The sequence below is a fragment of the Platalea leucorodia genome (genome assembly GCF_965183815.1).
Source record: "Platalea leucorodia genome assembly, contig: HAP1_HAP1_SCAFFOLD_161, whole genome shotgun sequence".
NCBI classification, from domain to species: Eukaryota; Metazoa; Chordata; class Aves; order Pelecaniformes; family Threskiornithidae; genus Platalea; species Platalea leucorodia.
In genome coordinates, this window is record NW_028121386.1 from 140,169 (window position 1) to 152,097 (window position 11,929).

Here is an 11,929-nt window from a genome sequence, read left to right on the forward strand (position 1 = left end):
CACAGCCGTTCCCTGTGAGGAGAGAGGGAAAGGGAGGTGTTATCAAAATGAAGGGGTGGAGAGCACACGCCAGGGATTGAAGGTGGGGCAGGAGAGTGGGGTTTTTCCCTTCCTTTCATGCTTCAGCACAAAAAGCGCTGGCACTCTCCCGAGATGATCTGCTTTCCGCTTTGTGGCTGCGACAGCCAGCCCGAGGGACAGCTGGGTTGTTCTCAAAAGGGCACTGGTAGCAAACTGCAGACCTTCCAAAGACAGAGGCGACGGAGGCGACGGATGGGAGGGGGAGGATGTCAAGCCGAGTGAAAACTGCTCTCTCCCTGCAGCTTCGCCTCGGTATCAAGCCCCTTCAGCTAACCGCTCTCGGCACAGTCAGCGTCCCTCGGGTGTCCTTCAGAGGCCCGGGGCCGTCGGCAGGGTGGGTCAGCAGAGGGCGCGGCGGCAGCGAGCACCTTCCCGCCCCGGAGCCGACCGGCAGCCCCGGCCCCGCCAGCCGCCTCGGCCGGCTTCCGGGGGCGGTGCGGGCCCGGCCCCGGAAGGCGGGTTTGCTTCCGGGCCGCGCGGCGCCATGGGCTCGCTGTGGCGGCTGAAGCGGTTCGGTGCCTTCCCCGAGACTCTGGAAGACTTTCGGGGCAAGACGTGCGGGGCCGCGCTGGTGAGCGGGCGGGGTGAGGGCGGCCGGGGGCCGGCGGGGGGGCCCGGGCCTCGCCGTGGGGCGGCGGCCGGCCGGGGGGACCTTGCGGGCCGGCGCTCGGCGGCGGGAGGCAGCGGCTCGGGGTGGCGGCGGGCGGGCTGAGGCGAGGCGGGCGGGCGGCCGCGAGCGGCGGGGCTGACGGCGGTTCTCGTCAGCGGGCTGATCGTGGTGCTGCTTTTCTTCTCGGAGCTGCAGTACTACCGCACCAAGGAGGTGAGCGGCGGCGGGGGGGGGGGGGGCCGGCCCCCCGGTGCTGCCTGCTGCCCGCGGTGCCCCGGCGGAGAGGCGGCCCGTGGCGGCCCGCCGTGCCTCCGCACCCGCGCCGAGGCGCCGCCTGCTCCGCCGCCTCCTCCGGGCTCCCCACGCAGCAGCTGCCGCCGCCGCAGCAGCTGTGTTTGGGTTTTTCTCTTTCCCCGAGCTGGTCGTCCTGACGATGGGAGCGGGCTGCCCTCCCCCGAAAGCCGCTTGGCGCAAAGGTTGGCTTGTGGCCTCCTGCAACGCTGTCGCAGGAGAGCGTCTCAAAGTCTCTTCTCGCTGTCTCTGCTGTCTACAAGCAGGCAATCCAAAGAAAAGAAAGCAGGCGCAGGAACCCCCTTCCCCACCCCAAGTTCTAAGATTCCCAAATTATTGTTGGTCTTAAAAGTATCACAAATGGCAAGCATTTAGCTACCATGGAAGGTGTGGGAGGCAGCAGCTCAGGTGTCTGGCAAATCCCACATCTTAAAAATCAGCTCCTGAGCCAGAGCAGTCGAGGGAAAGAGGCCTTTTGGTTTGCTGCCAAGTGAAACAGGACTCTCTGTTTTTCCTCTGTTCCTAGGTTCATCCGGAATTGTACGTTGACAAATCAAGGGGAGATAAACTGAAGATCAATCTAGATGTTATTTCTCCACACACGCCTTGTGCTTGTGAGTCAGACTTCTGAACGCTGGGAATAATTTTCGTACTTGCCGAGGGCCCGAGAGGCTCAGTGTGCCTGGTGCTTCCGCGTGCTGCGCTGCTGCTTGGGCCGCGGACAGGGAGGAACTGCTGATCCCTTGCGGTTATGCGGTGGTTCCAGCCAGGCCCACTGGGCGCTTAAACCAGCGCTTCCAATCGGATCGGGCCGCGTTATTTTTCTAGATTATAAATGAGGCTACAATATAACGCCACTTGCATTTCTGTGTGGTGGTGTACTTTGTCAGAGAGCTCAGTAATACCGAAAAAGCTGGCACAGAGTTCGCTTGGGACTCAAGATTTGACTGTATTGTTGTCGAAAAACTTGAGAGAGTCTCGTTTGGAAGTTACTTGACGAGGCACGACTTTTCCTTGACTTTGGTACTTAAATTCTGACTGTAACGCCAATGCCACGTGGTAACCTTTCTCCAAAATTTTTAAAATCGGAATGCGTGTTAATAATCTGGTTACCTTTTAGCTAAATTGAAAACAAAGTTGCAGGACAAAGCGATGGAAAATTTTGCAAGTCTTGCTGGGTATTACTGCTGTGCACGTTACCCGACTGTCCGCCAATCTTCCCTGCCTCTTGTTCTGTTGTAGTAATTCCTTTGGGTCGTGCATTGGGCTCTAAAGGTAGTGAGTCTGACTTCCTTCTGACCACCCAAGATATTATTGGTCTTTGCCTTCCTCACATTTAAAAGGGCGTGGGAAGGCCAGAGAGGGTGGAAGCCTCTGCTGTTTTGTGCAGAGAAGCTGTCGGTCTTACAAGAGAGCATGTAGCCAGCCAGCCAGTGCATCACGGTGCTTCGATACCAGGCCGAGACCACAGACCTTCTCAATCCTCCTTGTGAAAAGAGATCGCAAGGAAATGTGCTGATGTTGAAGGGGGAAGGGTGAGGGGGTAGAGGGAGGAGACAGCTTTCAGCCGATTTTAAGCTTAACTCGTGAACTCCTGAAAATGGTTATGGGCTTTGAGGGGTTTGGTTTTGTTCTTTTGCCTTGAGTGTATTACCTTTCGGGGTAACGCTTTCTGTGGCAGTTGGAAACAGTCCTTCTTGTACACCAAACCAGACCCTGTATTTGGAAGGGTCATTTAGGGTGCTGCAACGTGCGTTTTATTCCCTGTACGTCATTTGGCCCCAACCGTACCTGCTCTTCCAGTTTGGCCCGCTGGTATCCCCCTCGCTGAAAGATTCTGTGTTTTCACTGGTTGAGTGCTTCCTCAGCCTGCCACAGGCCATAACAAATGTGTGTTTATAGCCCACTTTCCTTGCTCGCTGGTTTCAGATTTGAGCATCGATGCCGTGGATGTAGCAGGAGAGCAGCAGCTGGATGTAGAGCACAATCTGTTTAAACGACGTTTGGATAAAGCTGGCAGTCGTGTGACTCCAGAGGCCGAGAGACACGGTAAGATGCTAGTCTGCCTTTCTTGGGTGCATGCTCTCGTAGTCTTTCCATCCCTGTATGCCTGTTTTGAGATTCACGGGAACAAGTGGCAGCTGAAGAGCATTTAAACACCACAAGCTCTTGAAGAGTTTATAGCACGCCAATCTATTAAACTGGCGGATCAGACAAACTCCTATTAATACTCGCTACTTTTGTGAGGCAGATCTTTGCGTAGTCCCTCTGAAATTACGACAAGGACTCGTGGATGCATTTCAGGCATAAAGCTGCTGAGTTCCTGGTCTTTTGCGACTAGAAATCAAGCAGCTGTTCTAGCAAAGCTTGACTTTGGTTGTGTCTTTAAATGACAGTGGGCTGACAAATGGGACGACCTGGTTAGAGGAAAGAGCGTCTCTCCGGGGAAGGCTCCGGTGACTCGACCCTTAAGCCCAAACTTGCACCTTGCTACGTTTGCTTTGCATATAATGTTAATGCATACCTGATAAACATATTTTAGCTGATTTATTGGTTACCAGTTGTAGTAAGTGGTCCTTGGCTACACAAAACTTCTCCTCTACCGTTTTTACGCGTTCTGACTCATCGTTGTACCTCGATACACAGCAGAAGCGACTCTGTCAAAGTGTCGCAATCCAACGGTAATACCGTCCTGACTTTTCCCTTCCAAAACGTGAGCTGCGTATTACCTTTTCTGGGAGATAGTATAGTTCTGCCTGTCAGCATGAACTAGATTTGTTGATTTGTATCACTCAGATTTAACTTTTCTGTTCTTGAAGTTGAAAGGCTAAACCAAGGCAAGAGCTGAACGATCGGTAGGTGCGAGAGTGTCTCCCGTTGTCACGGGAATGGGGTGATAGCGTTCTTGCTATCGTGTCAGCGAGCAGCCTTTCTGTATTCAGAGGTTGTGGCATTACAAACGTAATGTCCAGGGACAAAACCAGCTTTTCTGTATCTAATTCTCTGTTAACACGTGTAGGCCTCCTGCCTTGCTAGTATTGCCAGTGTCCATTGGGATCAGTCAGTCTGAACCGGTTGCTCTGACTCCTTATATAATCAATGGAGAGGAAGAGAAACTCGTAGGGAGCAAACCGTCTCACCTAGAAGAGGCATTTTAAGAGAGATCAGATGCATTGCAGGGAAGAAGCAATTTCTTCTGCTGTCTGGGAGAAGCACGCGGCTAGTTCGGTTTCCACCACCCGTGTTACAAGTTAGATCAGAAGTATCCGCCCATCTGCATTAAACTCTCTGATTATCAGTTTCTGTTAGTAACACTGACGTTCAGTCGGTTATTTAAATGGCAACTATAGCAGTATTGACCTTAAATTTGGGAAAGCGTACCCAAATTTTATGGAGTAGTATCTGGAGGCTTTTCCTAATCATAGTTACGTTGAAATAGTTCATAGCTTAGTGATTTCTATGGTAGGCTGCATTCTGTGCTTGGATGTCATCTTACTCGTTTCCATTCAGTGACAATAAGCGACTGAATTCTTTATCGGTGGTTCTTATCGTTTCCTTCCTTTTAACATGGACAGAGTTTTCCAGTTTCACCTATCACATCTGCGTGCAAGTCGAGGACCGCATTAACAGCAAGAAACCCTGCATGTAGAGTTTTATGTACTGTGTTTTCTTTACAGTGTCTGAACTGTGTGCGTTACCTCTGGGTGCTGGCTCTGAGACAACAGGCAGCTAGTGGTTATATTTAAAAAGCTGTTACTGGTTGCAGTATCTTGAAAGACTGCATGTAGTGTCCAGGTGTTCTTGTTCAAATGGTGGCAGTCACGGCTTTGACAAAGCATAGCAGTTATTCAGCTGTGTTCTTCCTGACGCTACCTTTTAGTGTAATTACAAGATGAAAAGCCATACCGCTTTTTAAATAGTGACTTCTTAAGCGCAGTTTCAACTATTTTGAATGTTGTAAGCCTTAGAAAGAAAGCCTCGCACAGTTGTTTAATAATGGGTATATTTTCTTAAAAGTTTTTGTTTGCTTGATTGTGACTACCATCAAGTATTTGATTAAGGAAATAAGGTTAATGATTAATTTTCAGTCGTATTTCATTCTTTCTAATTAAAATCTCTTTTTTTCTGTGGCTAATACGAAATACAGGCATCTTTAATACTCACTTCTGTCCACCTGTTATACCTTCCAGTTCCAACAAACAAGGCCCTGATAACGTTTTATCCCCTCAGCGGTGTCTGACGATGTACCTTGTCACCTTCCCCATCATTAGTTATCAAAGGAGCCATCTTTTCAAGGCTTACAGAGGGTAGTGCAGCAGCGCCTAGATAGTGAGCCTTGGAGGGCTTTTGTAACCCAGGGGACTTGGTCCTGTCCTTCAGGATTTGTGAGTTGAAACAGCTTGATTTTTAAGGGGGCCTCTTATTATAAGAGCTAATGGTTTTCAAACTTTTAGACGCAAAATTCCTTGGCTCACTTATTCCTAACTCCAAAATTTGCAGACCTTTGATATTTGTTTTGGTTCTTGACAAAACAAAAGTCCTGTTTGAGTTTTCTGTAGGCTTCTCCTGCCCTTTGGCGGGGTTCAGCTGTCACCAGCTGTCATCTCCTCTGTTACAAGTCTGTTACTCTTCAGCCTTCTGCACATGAGAACATAAAACTCCACGAGTTCGTGCTCCAGCCATACTGCGGCTGCGCATTCAACACACATGCAGCACAGACGTGGGCAGAATTGTTAAGTCACGAAGAAGGTAGAAATGCCTTGGAGATTTCTAGTGGGCAGTGGTTAACGTGTGTGCCTTCTCAGCATTGTCATCCTGGAGGACTGGCTGTCAGTTTTCCAGTCGGGAGACTCCTACTCTGAGCTTGTTTCACAGCAAGAGATAACCATGGTCCCTACGTGTCTTGGGACAGGATTATGCGTTATGCACCGTTGACTGCGGTGGACTGCTATTTAAAATTTTGTTTGTGTCCTGTATCAGTTGCAATTTACTGATTTGTCTACTTTAGAAAATGTTTTAACAAAGCCTTTACGCACGTAACATCTGATCGGTGCTCCAGCAAGGCTTACAGATAGCCAGTTCTTTCTATGGAGGGTGTTCTTGAGATGACAAACACTACTCTGCTTCTTGGTCTTACTTCCACGCCTCAACAGGCTCTGTGCGTGCCATTTCAGGTGGGCTTCGGGTGCAGGATGTGCAGCTTCCGACACAAAATCGCTGCGTTCATGTGTAGAACAGTTACTGTGCATAGAACAAAACAAGAGTACAAGACAGTGTTTCTAGACGTGCCTCATCACTTTGAATCATCTTTTGTCTTAGAGCTGGGGAAAGAAGAAGAAAAAGTGTTTGATCCAAATTCTTTGGATGCCGATCGCTGCGAGAGCTGTTACGGGGCAGAGTCAGAGGACGTTCGGTAACCTTTACACCTTTTTCGTATCTTCGTAGCACTTGGATTAATACAGTTGTGCTGCATGCACATTTTTTCCCAGAATGTCTATGCAGGTCTGGGCAATGAAATCCTCCTGGGCATGTGTTCAGAGAATGATGAGAACTGTTGTGGTTTTGGTATGTCTTTGGAAGCTGCACTCACGATTGTTAAGAACGTGCAGTTAGGTTGTCTAGTTTGTCTACATGCCTGTTTAAGGGCAGTGCAAATTGCACTACCTTTGCAGTCCCACAAAGGTCGTATCTCGGCAAACGGTATCTTTTCCGGGATTATTTGGTGTCCAGGGGGGAGCTGCGTAAATTATTTCACTGTTACGTGAGCTGTCTTGGAATAAAACCTGGCTATGGCCTTGCCTTCTCACTTCTGCTGCAGGCTTTGCATCCTTACAGGAGCAAAGACCAGACACCTATCGCTCACACAAACAACAGGTGTCATTTGGTGTTTCTCTTTCCTCCTACCTGCAAATTCTTGGAGGAATGGATCCGTGGTAGTGCATGGGTTCCGGACTACCCTTTGCTATTACTGTCTCTGTAGTAACTTGGTTTGTCCCATCTGTCAAGCCGCGTCCTTCCCCAGAGCTGTTTCCGTCTTGAGGGATTCATGATTCCAGCCTTCAACTTTTTCTTTGGTCCGGCAAAACGTGGAACCAAGAAAGAAAACTGTTTTTTCTGGTGACCAAGGTGTTCCCCAGAGGTCACAAAGTAATGAAGAAAGTTTGCCATTAAGCCTCCCTCCAGTGTTGACAGTCTTGCCCTTCAGGGAAGAGGAGAGGAGGAATAGAAACGGCCAGATGCTTTGTTCACACCGGGAAGTTCCAAACTGCTCAGAACTGTGGGACACTGATGTCGTTTTTGTAGCAGATTTCTTTGCCAAGGAGTGACTTGGCTGTTTAAATGGACAGGCAAAGCTGTCTTTAGACTCAAGCTCTGCATTAAATCAGCTTGCATCCTCATGCCAAAATCTCAAAAAGTACATCAAGAAGCTCAAGCTGCTCCAGGAGCATTAAGCCTCCTTTCCAAGTCCAGTCCCTGATGTTTGCTTTATTGGTTTGTGGAAGAAAACTCCACCAAGGATTCAAGTCCTGAGCTGGAGCATCTCTTTATAGCGATAAAGATGGTAAGATGGTGCTTGTGCTTTTGCAGGTGCAGGTGGAAGACTGGAGGCTTTTGAAAAAGTGCAACGCCTCCTCCTCCAGCAGGCCAAGTGCCAACAGCAGCAGCAGCTGGGCAAGAGGAGACAGCCAGGCACGCGGAGCAGCTCTGAGCTGTCCGCTCTGGAAGGGAGGCCAGTGAGTAGGAGCTGGGTGGATGCTGGGGGCCACCTCTGCTGTGCGGCAGCTCGTTGGTACCCGGGCCTTGGGAGAGGGTGCTGCCACACGGCTTGCAAGCGGTGCTTGGTTGCTGAGGAGGTGGTGTCTGGCTGGTGTGTGACGTGTCCTCGTATGAGGGTGGCTGTCAGAGACTGAGGCGCAGGTGCTTTCCTTCCTGTGTCTCTCGCACACAAGGCACTACCCCTTTCTGTCACAAAAGTGTGCCTGGGCACTCTCAGTGACCGTTTCTGCATGGACTCGCACATTTAGCACGAGCCTGTGAGCTGCACCAAATGGCTGCGCGGTCCATGGTGCTGGTTTCACGTCTGATTGAAGAACTCTGGTTTTCGTCCAAAGACTTCTGCATCCCAAGATGCAGCGTCCCTGAACCTGACAGTGTCCCCATACCCCAGCCTTCACTGCCTGTGGCATCCTTGTTTCCTGTAAGGGTTGCTTTCTCTGTTCAGTGCTTTCCACGCTCTAAGCTTAAGGCAGATGAGCAAACTTCCTGCTGCTCTTCTGGCCACTTTATGCCTTCTGGTGGTTTGCCCGTCCCCTTTCCCAGGTGAATGTAGGAAGGGTGGTGGGCAGGGCCCGGGATATCTGAGCTGTAACCTCTCCTCAGGGAGCTCCTTCCACTCCTGGGCTTCTCTGGTGTCAGTGCTCTGCTGTTCCTTCAGTTGGCTGCAGCTTTTGAGCTGTCTAAGCTATTTGGGTAGGTGTGTTTTGATACTGAGAGAAGCGGAGGTGTTGGAGGTAAGGGCTTCAGGACCAGTCAAGGTTCAGCAGCATATATTGTAGAAAGTACACTTGTATGCAATTTTGGGGTTTTTTTTCAGGTCAGTAATTTTGTATTGGGTGTTCAGGGGTGGCAAGGTGGTTTAACGGTATGGTTTTGGTTTTGGTTTTTTCCCCAAGTGCTTTGTATTTTCCTGGACTTCCTGACTTTATTGAAGATGGAACCTTGTTTTTTTTTCACCAGTTTTGCTGCATACTGTGCAAGTTGTTGATACCATTCCTTAGCAGGACTGATGGTGAGATAATCTAACAGGGGTTAAGATGCATACATCTTGTCTGCATCCGTATACGGGCTTTCAGCATTTTTCAAGAAAGCAGCAGGGACATAAGGCATAGTGTCTTTCAGGGTATGGAACAGCTCATCACCTTTCCCGATCACCGACAGAGTACCATGTTCTCCCTAGAGCCTTTGCAGCTTGCAGCAGGCCCCTCAGAGATTATAAGCATCAGGACTTCACTTATTTTGTGGGTCTGTAGCAGAGCCCGGAGTCTGTGGGAAGATGGAAGATAGGAGGTGCTCGCACAACACAGGGCACAGCTTGGAAGAGCAGCTCCCAAGGAGCAGCTGACACGGGGAGTTCAGTGGTGCAAATACAGGGCAGGAGCTGTCAGGAAGGAGTGGGCTTCCTTCCCTGAAAGTTCAGGAGAAGAGAAAGGGTTTCTAAAGTTTTGGGACCAGGGGATGGTTGGGAAGGGGAGGTGGGTTCATCAGCCTTTCTCAGATGGGTTTTGCAGTTGGATTTGGGTTTCGCTGAGGTTTGTTCTGGTTTAATCTCTCCACAGGTGACGGGAGGTACGACAAAGGCATGAGAGACGCAGTGTGAACTGTCCGGGCTTCTGCGTCACAGCGTGCAGGGTCAAATGTCAGACAAGTCCCATCTCGGAAAGCATTAGGTACATTCAGGTATACACTAAAATACACCCCCAGAACTCTGAGGTCTCTGCTCCTCTGTGCCTTTTCCTTCATTCCCCGACTTAATCTTTGCATCCATCCCTCCACCATCTGTCCATATGTCACTATCATTGCTACTTAGAGGCATTGACTAGGCACTTATTTCCAGTGCAGGCTTCTGTCATTGTGTTTCTTCGGATTTCTTGGAGAAGAGGATGCATATTATTTGTGCTCGTAATGCTCTCCAGCTAGGGGTCTTGTCTTCATCATAGTCTCTGGGCACACAGGCCTTTTCTATTATCACAGTTTTGTCTTTCCTTAACTGTCCAATGAGGTTTGCTCTAGTATCACTCACGGCAGTTATGTTCTCTTGTCCTTGTTTACCTATTGTGTTTTTTAGCACCGGTTTCTGTAGTCATAAGGTGTCTGTTTGAGGTCTTTGAGTCACCACGTCTTGCCACCGTGGGTTTTTCCATCAGCCAACAGGCTCCCTAATTTTGTAAGGGGCCTCATAGGTAATCAGGCTCAGGTGTCTCACACTGTTTTCATGAAGGGCCTCTTGTCCTTGTGGCTTCATCCGCTGGGTGGTATCGGTTGCTGCCTGGTGCAGTGTCCTGTCTTTTTGAAGGTTCTGGGTTTTTTCATCTTTTCTTGGTTTTGTTTGAAATTTTTTGAGCGGGGTTCTTTTGTTTATTCTTGCAGGTAAGGTCTGGTCTTCCTTTGACCTCCCAGTCCACATGGCTTTCGTTCCTCTTTTTTGCCAGGTATCCTCACCACTGCATTTCCATGATGGGAGTGGTGGAGAGGGGAGCAGAGCACTCGGAGTTCTGGAGCATCCAGGGAGGCAGTGTTGGGCTTCCTCTCGTCTTTGTGGGGCTGTACCCTGAGGAAGTCCAGTATTTGAGCATAGATTATGTGGGTACACTAATCCCTTTCAGAGTGTGTCAGAGGGTAAGGTTTTTGTTCTGTTTTGTGTGGGAGAAGACAGCGCTCTGACTGTTTTGGGGATGAGATGGGGTACACCTATGCTTTCAGGTCATACCTGATTTGCCAGACACTTTGAACTACTTGTATCTGGTTTTCCAGGTGACTCATGAAAGGGTTTGGGGCACACTGACAGCGGGCACTGTCACCAAAAGGCAAAGCGGAGTTGTAGCAGGAGTCTTCCATTTATGGAGATGGGCTCAGTCATCTCCTGCACAAACTTCTGTTCTGTAGCGATCGGGACAGTAGCATTCTTTAGATTTCTTAAAGAACGAGAGGAGGATGGAGCAGGCTATCAAAGCGTAATCATTTGTTTCCTTTAGCAGTACAGGTGCCCAAGGACTGACCCGCATTTGAGAAATGGCATAAGGACATCTGTGTTGACCATCAGCAGAGGAAGGAGCGTCCTTCAGGTGCCAAGGTGATGAAGCAGAGTCCTTATTTGGTCCATTTGATTTTCATCACCTGGGGGGGGCCTTGGACATGCGAAACGTGGTCAGTACGTTTGAGGCTATGAGGGATATCACAGATAGCACTCGACGGGCATTAGAACTGGGTGCCCAAGTCAGACTGACCTGACAGAACCGTCCCACCACCTGAAGTAGCACATACTTCTGTAGCTAGTTTTTAATAGCTCAGCCTGCATCACCTTCAGCCAATCTCAATTTAGATGGCGGTGCCGATCTCGTCGTCTTCAGCATCTGTCTGCACTCAGGCCTCTTGTAACTCCTATGCAGCTGTGGCTTAAGACTTTTTAGCGCAGCGTTATCTAACAGTAGCATTCTGTGTGCAAGCAGCTTCCAGCAGCCCAGTCTCATATCCCGTTAATGTCAACACTCTCATTTGAGAATGCTGTCCACAGAGAGGTTCTCTGTGCTGCAGTTCATGGAGTCATTTATGAGTGATTTACCCATAAAGGAAAAGCCTGTCATTATGCCAGCCACAGTCACGTGCTACCCATACCTCTTTTGGCATTTGCAGGCATGATTTTTTTCAGCTCTATCTGTTTCCCCTTATATTTGAGTCAGCTGACAGTAACTCTTAACTTTTGTGTTGGTGTGTGGTCTGACCTATTCTTGCAGTTAAAGTAATAGGTCTAGGCTAAGCAAGATGGTCAAGTGAAGTGCGATGGCAAAGGTGAGTGGACAGCACTGGGGGCTGTGGTGGGGGTGAGGTCAGTTGCTTGGGTTTTGTGCTTTTGGGGTCTCTCTGTTGCCAGAGTATGTAGGTCGATGGGATTTTTACTCTGTTTTGCATGGCCAGCTCTCTCTCAGAAAGCAGTATATAACGTCTGTGTGCCTCTCTGCATTTTCCTGACACAGGCCCAGCATTGAAGGCTGCCGTTCCCGAGACATCGGAGACGGACCGACTATACGAGTGGGCACCTCATGCAGCCATTGACCCCAGCGGTGCAGCACGGGAGGCACGCAGAGCAGTGTGAGCCTGCTGGGGGACCGGGCGAATCCAGGATGTGGCTACTGGGGTGGGAGAAAGAGGAGGGACGGGTGTATACTTTTT

At 49.7% G+C, this 11,929-nt stretch overlaps 1 protein-coding gene across 31 annotated transcripts; it reads left to right on the forward strand.

The window, feature by feature from the left end:
* Nucleotides 1-516: 516 nt before the first annotated feature.
* On the forward strand, nucleotides 517-11,792 carry LOC309603644 (endoplasmic reticulum-Golgi intermediate compartment protein 3-like). Of its 31 annotated transcripts, XM_082338530.1 has the most exons (9): nucleotides 519-652; nucleotides 1,509-1,596; nucleotides 2,885-3,031; nucleotides 6,302-6,395; nucleotides 7,571-7,716; nucleotides 8,656-8,771; nucleotides 9,319-9,429; nucleotides 10,192-10,378; nucleotides 10,735-10,832. In XM_082338530.1, exons 1-5 carry the CDS (start codon nucleotides 566-568, stop codon nucleotides 7,596-7,598), a joined length of 444 nt encoding a protein of 147 aa, XP_082194656.1. In that variant the 5' UTR covers nucleotides 519-565; the 3' UTR covers nucleotides 7,599-7,716; nucleotides 8,656-8,771; nucleotides 9,319-9,429; nucleotides 10,192-10,378; nucleotides 10,735-10,832. The 31 variants fall into 31 exon arrangements, 30 of the variants coding, with proteins under 30 accessions (XP_082194645.1, XP_082194646.1, XP_082194648.1 ...); XM_082338522.1 differs by lacking the exon at nucleotides 6,302-6,395 and having other exon boundaries at nucleotides 518-652; XM_082338533.1 differs by lacking the exon at nucleotides 7,571-7,716 and having other exon boundaries at nucleotides 6,302-6,547.
* Nucleotides 11,793-11,929: the final 137 nt, after the last annotated feature.